Raw genomic sequence first — 15111 nt, forward strand, 5'->3', positions numbered from 1 at the left:
GAGGCTGGAGTCAGGTCTCTAGAGAGTTGAGCGGCTCCAGCCTTAGATCTTCTAGTGTTACGTGATGTGCCCATTCACCTTGTGTCTGCAGTCCCCTGGCCACACCCAGTAACAGTTCTGTGATCTATGAGAATAGTTTCCTTAGCGAGCTTTCCCTTCAAATACTTTGCAGCCAGGCAGAGAAGTTTGGAGTGAAGGTTTTTTTCTTTGTTTCTTCGCAATATGGCTATGAATCTTCTTTTGAAAATGTTAAAATAAATTACCTCTCTTTTCAGATATTGTCTTCATGCGAACTTGGTATCCTGTTTCCATCCCAGCCTTCTATAACCCAGTAACATCTTTGTTGAAAGCAGTGGGTGAGAAAGACACCTGGTCAGGAATGCGGACCACAGGCCAACTCAGGCTCGCCCATGGCGTCAGACTAAAGGCAAACAAGGACTCTGTGTATAAGGTACTGGTTGCGTGTGTGTTAGTGGAGATGAAGCCTATGCTGTCCAGACAGGGAGTAACACAGATACTTTTCTATAATTTCTTACGTGCTTTGAATGTTCAAGTGTAAAGTCTAACGTTAAATTTGATTGAACAACTGTATATTCATGGAATATTTTGGAATGGAACACCAAAAAATGGTAATAGTGGTTCTTTCTGGATTGAAGACAAACTTATCTTTTTTAAAATAAATTTTATTTTATTTTATATATTTGAGGTTGAACACATGATCTTAGAGGACACATATAGATATTAAACTGGTTACTGTAGTGAAGCAAATTAATGTATCTACCATCTCACATAGTTTTTTTGTGTGTGACAAGAGCAGCTAAAATCTACTGATTTAACAAAAATCCCAAAGACAATACATTTTTATTAACTATAGCCCTCATGATGTACACTAGATCTCTAACTTGTTCATCCTACATGTCTACTACTTTGTATTATTTTAATGTACGTCTCCCTATTTCCTATTGGTCATTTCCTATTTGGCCCATTTTTCAACTGGGTTGTTTTTCTGCTATTATAAGAGTTCTTTACTGATTTTTGGATATTAACACTTTATCAGATATGCGGTTTGCAAATATTTCTTCCAGTCTGTAGGTTCCCTTTTCATTTCGTTGGTTGTTTCCTTTGCTGTGCAGAAGCTTTTTAGTTTCATGCAGTCCTCCTTGTTTATGTTTACATTTGTAGCCTGGCTTGTGGTGTGATATACAAAAATTATTGCTAAGGCCAATGTCAAGAGGCTTTTCCCCTGTGTTTTCTTCTAGGAGTTTTATGGTTTCAGGTCTTATTTGGGTCTTAGGTTTCATATCTGTTTTGAGTTGATTTTTGTATATAGTGTATGATCAGGGTCCAATTTTATTCTTTTGCAAGTGGAAATCCAGATTTCTCAGCACTATTATTGAAGAGACTATCTTTTTTTCCATCGTGTTGTCTTGTTTCCCCTTGTCAAAAATTAGTTGACAGTATATGTTTGGATTTATTTCAAAGGTCTCTGTTCTGTTCCATTGGTCTAATTTTTTTGTTTTTATGCCAGCACCATACTGTTTTGATTACTATAGCTTTCTAATACAATTTTAAATCAAGAGGTGTGATGCCTCCAACTTCTTCTTTCACAGTAATCTGTTGGCCATTTGGGGTTTTTTGTGGCTCCATATGAGTTTCAGGATTGTTTTTTCTTTTCTTTCTTTTTTTTTTTGAGACAGAGTTTCACTCTGTCACCCAAGCTGGAGTGCAGTGGCATAATCTTGGCTCACTGCAACCTCTGCCTCCTGGATTCAAGCAATTCTCCCACCTCAGTCTCCCAAGTAGCAGGGACTACAGGCACGTGCCACTATGCCTGACCAGTTTTTGTAGTTTTAGTAGAGATAGAGTTTCACTATGTTGGCCAGACTGGTCTCCAACTCCTGACCTTGTGATCAGCCCGCTGCGGTCTCCCAAAGTGCTAGGATTATAGGCGTGAGTCACTGCGCCTGGATTGTTTTTTTCTGTTCTGTAAAGAATGCCATCAGAACTTTGATGAGGAGTGTGTTAAATCTGTATATTTGCTTTGGGTAGTGTGAACATTTTAACAATATTAATTCTTCTGATCCATAAACATCAGAACTTTGATGAGGATTGTGTTAAATCTGTATATTTGCTTTGGGTAGTGTGAATATTTTAACAATATTAATTCTGATCCGTAAACACAATATTAATTCTTCCATTTGTTCATGTCTAAATTTCTCTCATCAGTGTTTTATGGTTTTCAAGTGTACACATCTCTCACCTTCTTGGTTAAATTTATTCCTAAGTTTTCATTTTTCTTTGATGCTATTGTAAATGAGATTATTTTCTTGATTTCTTTGTCAGCTAGGTTATTTGTATATAGAAATGTGACTGATTTTTATATGTTGAGTTTATACCTTGCAGCTTAACTGAATCGATTTAGTAGTTCTCACAGTTTTTTGTGGAATCTTTGGAGTTTTTTACATATAGGATCTTGTCATCTGCAAATAGAGGTAGTTTTACTTCTTTAATTTAGTTGCCTTTTTTTCTCGTCTAATTGCTCTTGCAAGTACTCTGTTGAATAAAAGTGATGAGGCTGGGCATCCTTATCTTGTACTCAATCTTAGTGGAAAAGCTTTTAGTTGTTGCCCACTAACTATGATGTAGACTGGGTTTTTCATAAATGGTCTTTATTACATTGAGGAACTTTCCTTCTACACATAAACTATTAAGAGGTTTTATCAAGAAAGGTTGCTAAACTTTGTTAAATGCTTTTTCTGCATCAATCAAGGTGACCATGTGGTTTTTTCATTTTGTTAATGTGATATATCACATAGATTGATTTACGTATGTTAAACCAGCCTTGCGTGCCAGGGATAAATCCCACTTAAATATGATGTATAATGTTTTTGATGTGTTGTTGAATTCTATTTGCTAAAATTTTTTTAGGATGTTTGCATCAGTGTTAATTTTTTGGAGAGCTTGACCTGTAGTTTTTGTTTGTTTTGTGTGTGTGTGTGTGTGTGTGTGTGTGTGTGTGTGTGTGTGTTTTGGTTTGGCTCAGGTATTAAGGTAATACTGGCCTGGTAAAATGTGTTTGGAATTATTTCCTCTCGCTCTATTTTTGCCAAGAGTTTAAGAAGTAAAATTCCATGGGATGGGAGTGACTCTGGACATGGGAGTGACATGATAGTGACTCTGGACCCTGTAGTTGTGGGACACAACTCCCAGTCTCTGTGAGGCCAGGCGCAGCATCAGCAAGGACCTCAGAATGGTGGAGCACTACTGTGGCTTGGGCCGTCGGGGGCAGGGACCAGTGCAGCAACTACTTCTCTCCCTGGGGAGGCAGGTGCCTAGGCAACTCAGATTCTCCAAGGCTAGTCCAGTTCCAAGGAAGCAGAGTTCTACAGTTGTTTGTCCTGAAGGGCAAGGTACCCCAGTTCAGCCAATGCCATTTTCCTGGGATGTGGGGGTGGGTGCCATGTTGGCTCATCCGTGGCAGGTGTGGCTGCTCAGGTCAGCTAAGACACTGATTCCCTGTGAAGCAGGGTAGTGCTTCAGCTCTTGTGCAGTGAGGGGTATGACTGCTCAGAGTGGCCAAGGCACTGATTCCCTGGAAAGCAGGGCACTAAGTCAGCTCAGGCCCCAAGGGGCAGGGTGCAATGACAGCTGGGAGGGGAGGGGCACAGCAGCGTGGCCCCACAGGGTAGGGTGTATGCTGTGATGTGGACGTGTTTGTTCCCACCAGCACTCATGCTGAAATTTGATTCCAAATGTGGTGGTGTGGGAGGTGGGGCCTAGTGGGAGGTATTTGGGTCACTGGGGCAGATCCTTTATGAATAGATTAATGCCTTTTCATGGGACTGGATTAGTTACCAGGAGTGGATTATCAGAGTGAGTTCAGCTTCCTAGACTCTCGTGTTTCCTCTCTTGCCATGTGAGCCCTTTGCATACACCTGTTTCCCCTTCCACTTACCCCATGAGATGAAGCAGCACAAGACCCTCACCAGATGTGCTGCCCTATCTCAGACTTTTCAGACACAAGCAGGGTGAGCCAAATAAACCTTTTTTATAAAATAAGTTCCCGAGTCTCAGGTATTCTGTTACAGCCATACTAAATGGCCTAAGACAGTGTAACAACAGCTCAGGGGTGGTGGGCCACTAGGCAGGGGTGATACAGAGCAACAAACCCTGAGGATGGTAGAAGGGTGCGGTGGCTGCTCACCCTGGGCGGGACATGCTCCCGAAGTGGTTCCGGGTCCAGGAGGTCACGTTGCAGCAGCAGCTGGTCCATGGGGGTGGGGCGCAACGTCAGTTCCTTCTCTGAGGGGAGTGCTGGGGCTGCTGGGCCCCTTTTGCTTCCTTATCTCCGCAGGGAGACATCCCCTCTGCTTCAGGCTGATCCCTCTGGGGATGGGTGGTAGGGGACAGATGTTTCCTTCTCTCCTTTATGTGACCGTCCTGGTTTTCTGTGCTCTACCGGATTTTTGCTACTCCTTGATGCACTCTGGGCTCTCCTTTAGTGACTTTCATCAAAATATAGTTGTTTGCTGCTTTGGCTGTCTTTGTCAGAGGACGGACACAAGAGGCTATTGATTGGCCCCTTGCTAGTGTCCCTCCCTCTTAAACTTTTCACTGGGTACTCTTTTGAACTATTTTTTCCCCACCATATACATGTATTTTTAAAACATTAATGTGCTAATTTCTATTGAAGCAATGTGGATTTTTCTGAAAGTTTTAATGTTTTAATAAGCTTTTTATTGAAATGTTAATGTACATACAGAAGAATGCCCAAATCGCAGGTGTGCAGCTAGATGAACTGTAGCACACCAGGCTGCCACACCCTGGACCAAGCAGTAGCCTCGCCCTGTGGCCTCTCCCAGGCACTGCCACCCCAACCCACAAAATAGCTACTTTCCCAGTTCCTGACGTAGATTTGTTCTGCCTGGTTTTGACTTTTATAAAATACAGCACATTCTATTTAGCCTGGCTTCTTTGGTTCAGTATTACAGGACACATCCATGTTCTTGTCTATGGCAGACATTGATTTATTGTCATTGCTGAGTTCCATTGTATGACTGTATCACCATTTATCCATTGATGGGTAAAATGATTTCCTGTTTTTGGCCGTTATCCCACAGCCCTTAACACTAACGTCTGGATATGGGACTTGCGGGTATGCAGGGGCACACATACTTCTGCTGGAGGATCCCTGGGTGGGGTGGAGACTCCAGGGCACCTGTGCTCTGCTTCAATGTGGAGGCTTCTGTGTCGTGTTCTGGGAGCACAGTGGCTTGGCCTCCACCAGCAGCAGCAGCTTAAAGAGTTCCTTCTATTCCATATGCTTGCCGACAATTGGCCTCTTCAGGTTTTTGTTTGTTTGTTTTTTTAAGGTTTTCAGTGCCTACCTGGACTTGTGTTTTCATTTAGATTTTGGTTTCTTAGAAATTTCGTTATTCTCTTCACAGCTTAACAATGCATTTAAAAGATTTGTTTTCATGTGGAGTATTCAGTTTTGTAAGAAGAGGGTTGTTCAAGGCATCAGTCTGCCACTCTGCTAGAAACAGAAGTCTCCCAAGCATTTGTTTTTATATAAAGTAGTTAATGAAATTTTGAACCGTCTTACATGAATTTTTATTAAAATACACTTCAGGATGTGGTGCCCATTATCCATTCTACTCTTTTGTAAGAAGCAGATTTCTCTGAATTCTTGAATTTGAAAACAATTGGGGTTCCTAAACAGAGAATATGGAATATTATTGGGGATGATGTCTTTAATAATACATTTCAAGATAGCAGAAACTTGTTCCATATAGATGACTTTAATAAAAGCCTAGGGCAAAACTTTCAATTTATTAACAGTATTTATGAGGCAGTTAAGAATCTGGGTCATCTCCGTCTCCACTAAAAATACAAAAAATTAGCCAGGCGTGGTGGTGGGCACCTGTAGTCCCAGCTTCTTGGAAGGCTGAGGCAGGAGAATGGTGTGAACCCAGGAGGTGGAGGTTGCAGTAAGCCGAGATCGTGCCCTTGCACTCCATCCTGGGCAACAGAGCGAGACTCTGTCTCAAAAAAAAAAAAGAAAAAGAATTTGGGTCATCTCAATTAAACACAGAATTTAAGATTACCTTGAAAATTCAGTACAGAGTATTTTGCCTTCAAAATTGTTTTTTTGAGTCTCCCTTCTTTCAGCCAGCCTTCCATCAGAAATAGAATAAAGTTAAACTTCTTAATTGGAATCAGGAATCAGGACTCTTTGGCTGCCGATTGAAGGAAGAACTGTCCTTAAATCCACAGTGGGCCGGGCATGGTGGCTCATGCCTATAATCCTAGCACTTTGGGAGGCCAAGGCAGGTGGATCACCTGAGGTCAGGAGTTCAAGACCAGCATGACCAACATGGTGAAACCCCATCTCTACTGAAAATACAAAAATTAGCTGGGTGTGGTTGTGTGCGCCTATAGTCCCAGATACTTGGGAGGCTGAGACAAGAGAATTGCTTGAACCCAGGAGGTGGAGGTTGCGTGAGCCAGCATCTTGCCACTGCACTCTAGCCTGGGCAACAGGGCGAGACTCCATCTCAAAAAAAAAAGGTAAATCCAGAGTGGTTGATAGTCAAGATGAAAAGCTAGATTATTTTTGTTAGGCTGGGAAATAAGCACCTCAGTGGCCCAAAAATAAGGCCTGAAATTTCCATTAAAAGAAACTGGGATCTATTCATCTGTTCTGTTGAGATCCCATAGTTCCATACCATAGAAATGGGCACAGAGGGCTTTGAGAGGAGAGTTGTAAGTGTAAGCTCTCTGTTCCTCTGTATACTGAGAATTGTGGGTGTCCACTGAGGCAGTTCATATTTGGCGGATGATTAAGTCCTGATTTCTCAGGGCCAGTGGACTCTGGTGTTACTGATCTTGTGGAAAATTTAACCCAATGAGAAGATTGTATGCAGAAGTTTTAAATGCACATTGATCATAATTTGAATATGTCACAGTCTTTATTTTTCTTTTCAGCCAATCCTGAGGCAAAAGAAACATTTTAATTCACTGCACATTCCAAAAGCCTTGCAGAAGGCCCTGCCATTTAAGAACAAGCCCAAGACCCAAGCAAAGGCAGGCAAGGTGCCAAAGGACAGGCGGAGACCGGCCGTCATACGCGAGCCTCATGAAAGAAAGGTACTGTCGCCCATGCCATACTGCACACTGCATTTAGATAGGAAAGAATGCTCTCCGCAGCATACTTCCTGTTTCTACTGCAGTCTCAGTTATTCAGGGCACTGGAACTAAAGTCAGAGGAAGAGCCAGAGTTCGTTTCCCTTCCTTTGCCTGGTCCTGCTCTGCCCTGTGCTTTTGATGGGGATAACAGGCACATGGCTGGGGAACTCCTCTGTCTTGGTTGGCTGCACACAGTGTCCACAGAATGATGAACACAGGTGGTAAAGGTAAAATGCGATCACACCTGTGTCTCAATGCCAACAATGACTTCCCATCGCAGGATGCATTTTCATGCAGTTAGCATTCATTTGGATCGTGGGTTGCCTCTAGTCTTAGTGTTTAGGATGCGAGTGTGTCAGGTGGCTGAGAGCATTCTGATACTCACTGGCTTTTGTCCTGGTCAGATCCTCGCGCTGCTGGATGCTCTGAGTACGGTGCACAGTCAGAAGATGAAGAAGGCCAAGGAGCAGCGGCACCTGCACAATAAGGAGCACTTCAGAGCCAAGCAGAAGGAGGAGGAGGAGAAGCTGAAGCGGCAGAAGGACCTCAGGAAGAAGCTCTTCCGAATTCAGGGGCAGAAGGAAAGAAGAAACCAGAAGTCCAGTTTGAAGGGGGCTGAGAGCCAGTTGCAGTAAGCCTTTGGACTGGAGGGACTGTCCCTGGATCTGCGGAGGTGGACGGTTTCAAACATCACAGTTTGAATGCCTGTGAATGACAAGTCAGTGGGCAAGAGCTCAAGAGATGTCTCTACCCAAACTGTGCCTGCAAGAGGAGGAACGGAGAAGCCTGGACTGCTGGGACTGGGTTCGTTCTCACCACCTGGGGCTGTCGAGATTTAAAGTGATGTAAGCTGTGGTTATGTGGATTCTCTTACTTTCCTCTGTCTGCCTCAGTTTAATTATTTTGTCCTACAAAAATATCATTAAAATATTTTTTGTTAGTTTTGGCTTAGTAGTTTTCATTAGGGATGAATGCCTGACAATCCTTTGTGGATAATTATTTATGCTACCACCTTCGTGAGGAGCCTTCCAAAATAGAAATATTCACTTGAATCCTCAGCTCCCATGGAAAATTTTAGAGAAGGGTGTGTAGTGTTCTTGTTGTGTTTTTAGTTTGAGTGACACGCAAACCTAGATGGTACAGCCTACTGTGCATCTGGGCTCTATGGGCTCCTTTGATCACTGGCCCTTGTGGACATTTTCTATCTTATTTCATATGTTCTGCACATTAGTATAGTGACAAGGTAACAGTAAGTACCTTTTTAAAGCTTTAGACTTAGGAGATTGTTGTCTCAGGTGCAGAGACCAAGGAAATCGTATGTATCAGTGAGATAGGCTTCCTGTATTATGCTCATGCGTTATACCTGCCTAGCTACATTGCCTTTTTTAAAATTAAACATTATATTGATGTAATCATACTATTACTTAGGCGATGTATGTATTTTATGATTGTATGTTAATATAGTTATGGGGAATCTAATCTTATACGATGTAATCATAGATTCACATATAGTTGTATATTTTGCCCAATTTCTCTCAGTGATAACGTTTCACACATATCACAATCAGGATGTTGACATCAAAACAGCCCACTGATTTTATTCACATTTCCCCAGCTTTACTTTCCCCAATGTATACTCCTCCATATGTGCATGTGTGTGTAGAAATATGGAACGCAGCTGGGCACAGTGACTCACGCCAGTAATCTCAGCACTTTGGGATGCTAAGGCAGGAGGATCACTTGAGCCCAGGAATTTGAGACCAACTTGGGCAACATGGCAAAAACCTCATCTCTACAAAAAATACAAAACTTCACCAGGTGTGGTGGTGCACACCTGTGGTTCCAGGAGCTTGGGAGGCTGAGGTAGGAGGATCACTTGAGCTCGGGAGGTCAAGGCTGCAGTGAGCCATGATAGCACCACTGCACTCCAGCCTGAGTGACAGAGCAAGACCCTGTTTCAAAAAAAAAAAAAAATTTATATATATGTAGAACACTTCATGAATTTGTGTGTCATCTGTGCATGCTGACCTCTGTGTTGTGCCAGTTATAGTATGTGTGCTGCTGACATGAGTACCGCATTGCCTTTACAGCATCACAGGGGCCAAAGAGGGTCAGCAGGATTGTGAGCAGTTGGCCTAGTCTGAGAGGCTGTCTAAAAGCCGAAAGCTGTCAATAGACAGGTGCTCAGCTTTGTGTCTCCATAAGAAGGGAAGGGGATGTGAGAATCCCATCAGGGCTGGGTCTATCTGGGAAGTGACAGTTGGAACACACCCAGACCAGACCTTTCTGAGCAACTCCGGGTGTAAATTTTCCTCTATTCCTCAAGAGCTATTAGGAATTTCATCATTCAGTATGCTGATAGGCCTGGGGACTGACACATAGTAAGCCCATAACAATTATAATTTAAAACCAATTTGTTATATAGCATAATTGATACATTTTAAAATGCAAAACTGTAATTCAACTAAAATATACAAGGCACTCTAAGTCATACCATGTTTTACATTTAAGTAGCTTACAAGGTGATCAGCAAGTGTCTTATACAACAAGCAAATTTGTTCAAAGAGAAGCCTTGCAAATAAGTATTTATAATTGTATAGTTTTATATTTTAGCCAAAAGAGTGAAATCCTTTAGCAATGGGGGAAATAAAAGAATGTTTAATTACAGTTGCAGATAATTGCCTTTTCCAAAGACAATGTATGTAGGCAGAAGTCATACCTGTTAATATTAAAAATCTTGGTTTATCATATTTGGAGAACAAGGGAAATAAAAAGTTTGTATATCAAGATTATTTAAAACTAAAGTTAAGGAATCTCTAATGTCTGAAAGAAACAATAAATAGCATTTTCCATGTAGAGTTTTTATTGGTGAAGGTGTCACCTGGCCAGGTTAGTAAATGCATCAGTTTACCAGTCACGCATCAGTTAAGGATGGGGATATATTCTGAGAAATGTATCATCAGGCAATTCTGTTATTGTGTAAACATCATAGAGCAAACCTAGATGGTACAGCCTACTGTGCACCTGGGCTCTATGTTATGGTCTGTTGCTCCTAGCCTGCAAACCTGGACAGCATGTGACTGTACTGACTACTGTAGGCAATTGTAACACAGTGGTAAACATTTATGTATCGAAACATAGAAAAGGCGTAGCAAAAATACAGTCTTGTGGAACCACCACCATATATGTGGTCCGTCCTTGACTGAACATCATGCAGCATGTGGCTGTATGTATACACACAGTTTTTGCTGTGAGTTTGCATCCATCTCATAGGAAGACATATATCAAAATAAGGACCAGACTGGAGAGTGTGTAAATTATTTTTCAATACTAATGGCTTATTCATTTGATATTGTCAGCAAGTATGTTGCAAAAATAAATTCCACCAGAATGTGAGTTCCCTGAGAGCAGGAACTGGGTTGTTCACCTTGCTGGCACTTGGAGTAGAGCCACTGAGCTTAACACTGCATAAAATTGCTTGGAAGAAAGAAGGGAGGGCATTCCAGGTAACTGAAGCATTGCTATGCAAAGTAAGCATTTGCCCTCTAAAATATTTTAACAATTTTTATAGAAACCTTTCTCAATTGCATTAAACTTTGTAAATTGTAAAAATTATTCTTTGTTATATCTTTCTATCTTTTTACTGTGCACAAGCAGCCATAGGTGCTGGGTATGTTTTGAAAACGTTGAATCTATAGTGTGCATATCATTCCATGCCATTAAATATTCTTATTTAATCATAGATGTGTTCAGGTGTGTTTGGTTTCCTATTCATGGATGTACTAGATTGTTTCTTTTTTTTTTTTAACAAAACCTGTGAACTTGCTTTAAGTATTATCATTTGGTGACATGCTCACCATTTCAGAAGTAAATGAGCAAAGAGGAAAGCCATCTGATTCAGCTCTCTGGAGGCTTCAGAGCTTACCCCGCTGACGGGAAAAGAGCATCGGTTTAATTGCCCTTGGTAGTGACTTCTATTATCTAATATTTTGCCAGACTTAATGTATTTCTTAAAGTCATTATTCAGAATCTTCAGCAAGGAGATTGTATTTTATTTGTTTCTCCTTCGTTTTACCTAGTTTATTTCATGGTTTCAAAGTATTGTACATTTTTGTAATCCTTTAACAAGACAAAAGGTTGAGATGTTGGACATTTAAATGCCAAAGGTGTTTTATTATGAGACTTAGCATTTCATATTTGGGGATGGTACCTTATTATTGAAAATCAGATAAACTTTGGTTGAGTGGGTATTTGGAGGAATCTTTTAAATCTTTTCTTAAGCAAAGTTTGGACATTCTAAAATAAGGTTGCCAACTGGCATGTAGAGAGGGAAGGATGTGTCATACATTTAGACCAGGTGGCCTGTCCTGTAACTTTTTTGGGGGGAGGGGTGGGCTTGATTTTTGTGTGTTTTGGTTTTTTCCAATTTTTGTTTTGTGATAAAATATGCATAATAAAACTTATCATTTTAACAATTTTTAATTGTATGAGTCAGTGGCATTAATTACCTTCACAGTGCTGTTGCAGCCATCTTCAGAGCCTTTCCATCATCCCAAACTGAAACTTTGTACCCATTAAACAATATCTCCTCATTCCCTTCTTCCCCCAGCCCCTGCAACCACCATCCTGTCTCTGAGTGACTACTCTAGATACTTTTGCAAATAGAATCATACAATATTTGTCTTTTTGTGTCTTGTTTATTTCATTTAGCATACTGTCTTCAAGGTGTGTCCAGTTATAGCATGTGTCAGAATTTCCTTCCTTTTTAAGGCTGAATAATATTCCCAGTGAATGTCTTTACTATATGTTGCTTATCCATTCATCTGCTGATGGACGTTTGGGCTGTTGGGAATAATGTTGCTGTGAACATTGGTATGTAAATATCTGTGAATCTCTGCTTTCAGTTCTGTGTGTAAAAGTGGAATTGTTGGGTCAAATGTCATTCTGTGTTTAATTGTGTGAGGAACTGCCACACTGTATCCACAGCTGCTGCACATCTTACATTCCTTCTAGCGGTATGTACAAGGGTTTCAATTTCTCCACAGCCTGAACCACCCTCATTATTCCGTTTTTTTCTTGGTTGCTTGGTTGATAGGTTTCTTAAAAAACTGGTATCCTAGTGTGAAGTTACATCTCGTTGTGATCTGCATGTTGGTAATGACTAGTGACGTTGAGCTCTTTCTGTGTGCTTATTGGCTATCTATAGACCTTCTTTGGAGAAATGCCTATTCAAGTCCTTTGAATCAGGTTTTTTGTTGTTGTTGAATTGTAGAAGTTATTTTTATATTCTGGATATTAAACCCTTATCAGATAAACCACAAACATTTTCTCATTCTTTGGGGTGTCTTTTCACTCTGATAGTGTCCTTTGATATGCAAAGGTTTTTTAATTTCGATGAAGTCCAATTTATTTTTTCTTTTGTTGCCTGTGCTTTTAGTGTCATAGCCAAGAAATTACTAACTTATTGTTTAGTTTTTTAAAAGCATTTATGCGATTATTTGGCTGATACCTGTCTCTAATGATTGACGGCACTTCTTGAGGGTGACTTTTAAACATGCAAATTTGATGTCACTTTCAGAGGCTCCTTCCATGGCTTCCCTTTACTTCTAGGCCGCAGCCCTTGTCTGGCCTCGCAGCTGCTCTGGCCCCTGCCCTCCTCTAGGGCCTCTCTTCTGCTGCCTCCAGCTCTGGCCACAGTGGCCTTTCATTCCTCGGTGCACTTGCCTGGGGGCCTCAGCACATGCAGTTCCCTCTGCCTGGAATGCGGCAGCTCCTAAGTCCCCCTCCCGGCCTCCACCTCCTCGCTGCTCCTTCTGACGCTGGCCCTGAGACCACTGGTCGGTGCGGCCTTCCCTGGACCCTCTCCGAACTCCCCAGTACTCCTCCACACGTTTCTTCAATAAACCAGTGGCACTCAATTGTGCAGTCCAGGGACCCCTGGGATTTTCACGACCCTGTCAGCGGCTGGGTGAGGTCGAGTCAAGAATGTTTCATGACAATAAGGAGACGTTATTGACCTCTTTTTACTGGAAGTGGGAGCGTCTTGCGCGGGGCAGCGGGCTGAGGATGCGGCTGTGTTAGGACTTGACGGCTCGCACAACTGAAACACCGCCACTTACCCACAATTTTTTTTTTTTTTTGCTTTGGAAAACATTTCTCACAAAAATATGCGACTTATGTTACCATGTAATGGGCTTGCTTCTGTTATTTTAAAACAAACTAATAAATACCTTAAATGTTTCTCGGCTTTATTTTTTGTTGTTATGGTTCCTTTTCTTCTCTTTCCCCCAGCTTTATGAAGGTATAATTGACAAACTTGCATATCTTTACTGCTCACAGCGTGCTGTTTTGTTGTATGTGTGCCCCGTGGAACGCTTCGTGGCACTGCTGCACACTTCCATCACCCAGTGCGTTGAGGGTCCCTGGGATCCACGCTCCCGGCGCTGCGCCCTCGACCCCACGCTGTGCCTGCGCCCTGGGACCCGCGCCCGCCGCTGGAACCGCACCTACGGCCGACGCCCCGTCCCCCACTCGGTTTTAGTTTCCACCCACGCGAAGAAACTCAGCCTCCGTCCTGTTTAAGCACGGAAAGGGCTGGAGAACCGCATCCTTCCGAGGCGCCCCCAGCGCGGCTCCCCACGGCGCGCAGGACCCGGGACTGTCGCTCCGCACCTGGGGACGCACAGGAGGCAGGACCCAGGAGCGAAGGCCCTGCCGCGTCCCAGGCTGGACATGGCCCTGCACCCCCGGCTGCGGGGCGGGCCGGGGCGTGCACGAGATCGAGATCGCGCCAAACCGTCGGTCGTTCTGGGAAAGTTGAACGCGCTGCAGCTACTTCACCTGCTGCTGAAAGGAGCCCGGGCAGGGCTGGTCACTCCGCGCCGCGCCCCGCGCGCCAACACCAGAAAGTGAATGTTCAGAACATTTTTATCATTTAAAGCCAGTATACCGGCCGGGCGCGGTGGCTCACGCCTGTAATCTCAGTTACTTGGGAGGCCGAGACAGGAAGATCCGATCGAGCCCAGAGGTTCCAGAGCACCCTGGGCAACATGGCAAGACCCCATCTCTACAAAACAAAAACAAAAACAAAAAACAAAAAACCTGGAGTGGTGGCGCGCGCCTGTGGTCCCAGCAACTCAGGAGGCTGAGGCGGGAGGATGACCTGAGTTCAGTAGGTCTCCAGCCTGGGTGACAGAGCGAGACCCTGTCTATCAATAAATAAAGCCAGTGTGCCTAAAATACCGTCACAACATGGACTCAGTATAAAAATGATTATTGAACTGGTTGACATTCCTATTTGGTGCTCTTTTGTTTGTTTGTTTTTGTTTTTGTTTTTGTTTTTGAGACAGAGTTTCGCTCTTATTGCCCGGGCTAGAGTGCAATGGCACGATCTCAGCTCACTGAAACTCTCTGCCTCCCAAGTTCGAGAGATTCTCCTGCCTCAGCCTCCGAAGTAGCTGGGATTACAGGCGCCCACCACCATGCCCTGCTAATTTTTTGTATTTTTAGTTGAGATAGGGTTTCGTCATGTTGGCCAGGCTGGTCTCGAACCCCTGACCTCAGGTGATCTGCCCACCTCGGCGTCCCAAAGTGCTGGGACCACAGGCGTGAGCCACCGTGCCGGGCCCAGTGTGTTGTACTCTTTTAGCACCTCTCAATTCAGATCTAAATGTTGTGGGAAATAATCTATATTTATATTTCACAGTATTCACAGTTGAAAAAAATAGATGTATATCCCCTTGTTTCAATTGTAATTGAACCTAGTCACTCGTTTGAAATTCAAAGTAATTAAAATTAAAATTTTCCAGTTCTCGGAAGCAGTTGCACATTTCAAGGGCTCAATGGCCCCAGGTGGCAGTGGTCCCGTAGAGGACGGCACAGCTCTAAACATGGCTTAGGAAGTTGGGGAAGACTTCCTTAGGG

At 42.9% G+C, this 15111-nt stretch overlaps 1 protein-coding gene across 20 annotated transcripts in view; it reads left to right on the top strand.

Annotated features, from left to right (window-relative positions):
* BMS1 (BMS1 ribosome biogenesis factor) overlaps nt 1–11665 on the top strand; it is a 57375-nt gene extending 45710 nt beyond the window's left edge. For 19 of the 20 annotated variants that reach the window (XR_012417615.1, XR_012417618.1, XR_012417619.1 and 16 more), the window contains 3 exons: nt 276–451; nt 6988–7149; nt 7593–8129. Coding sequence is in view for 11 of the 20 variants with exons in the window: in XM_065520589.2 (XP_065376661.1) it covers nt 276–451; nt 6988–7149; nt 7593–7823 (569 nt within the window). In the remaining 9 variants the exon portion in view is untranslated. Of the gene's footprint in view, nt 1–275; nt 452–6987; nt 7150–7592 lie in introns of all 20 variants that reach the window. The other variant, XM_065520588.2, reaches the window with a different exon arrangement.
* Nucleotides 11666–15111: the final 3446 nt, after the last annotated feature.

Source organism: Macaca fascicularis, chromosome 9, assembly GCF_037993035.2.
Source record: "Macaca fascicularis isolate 582-1 chromosome 9, T2T-MFA8v1.1".
NCBI lineage: Eukaryota > Metazoa > Chordata > Mammalia > Primates > Cercopithecidae > Macaca > Macaca fascicularis.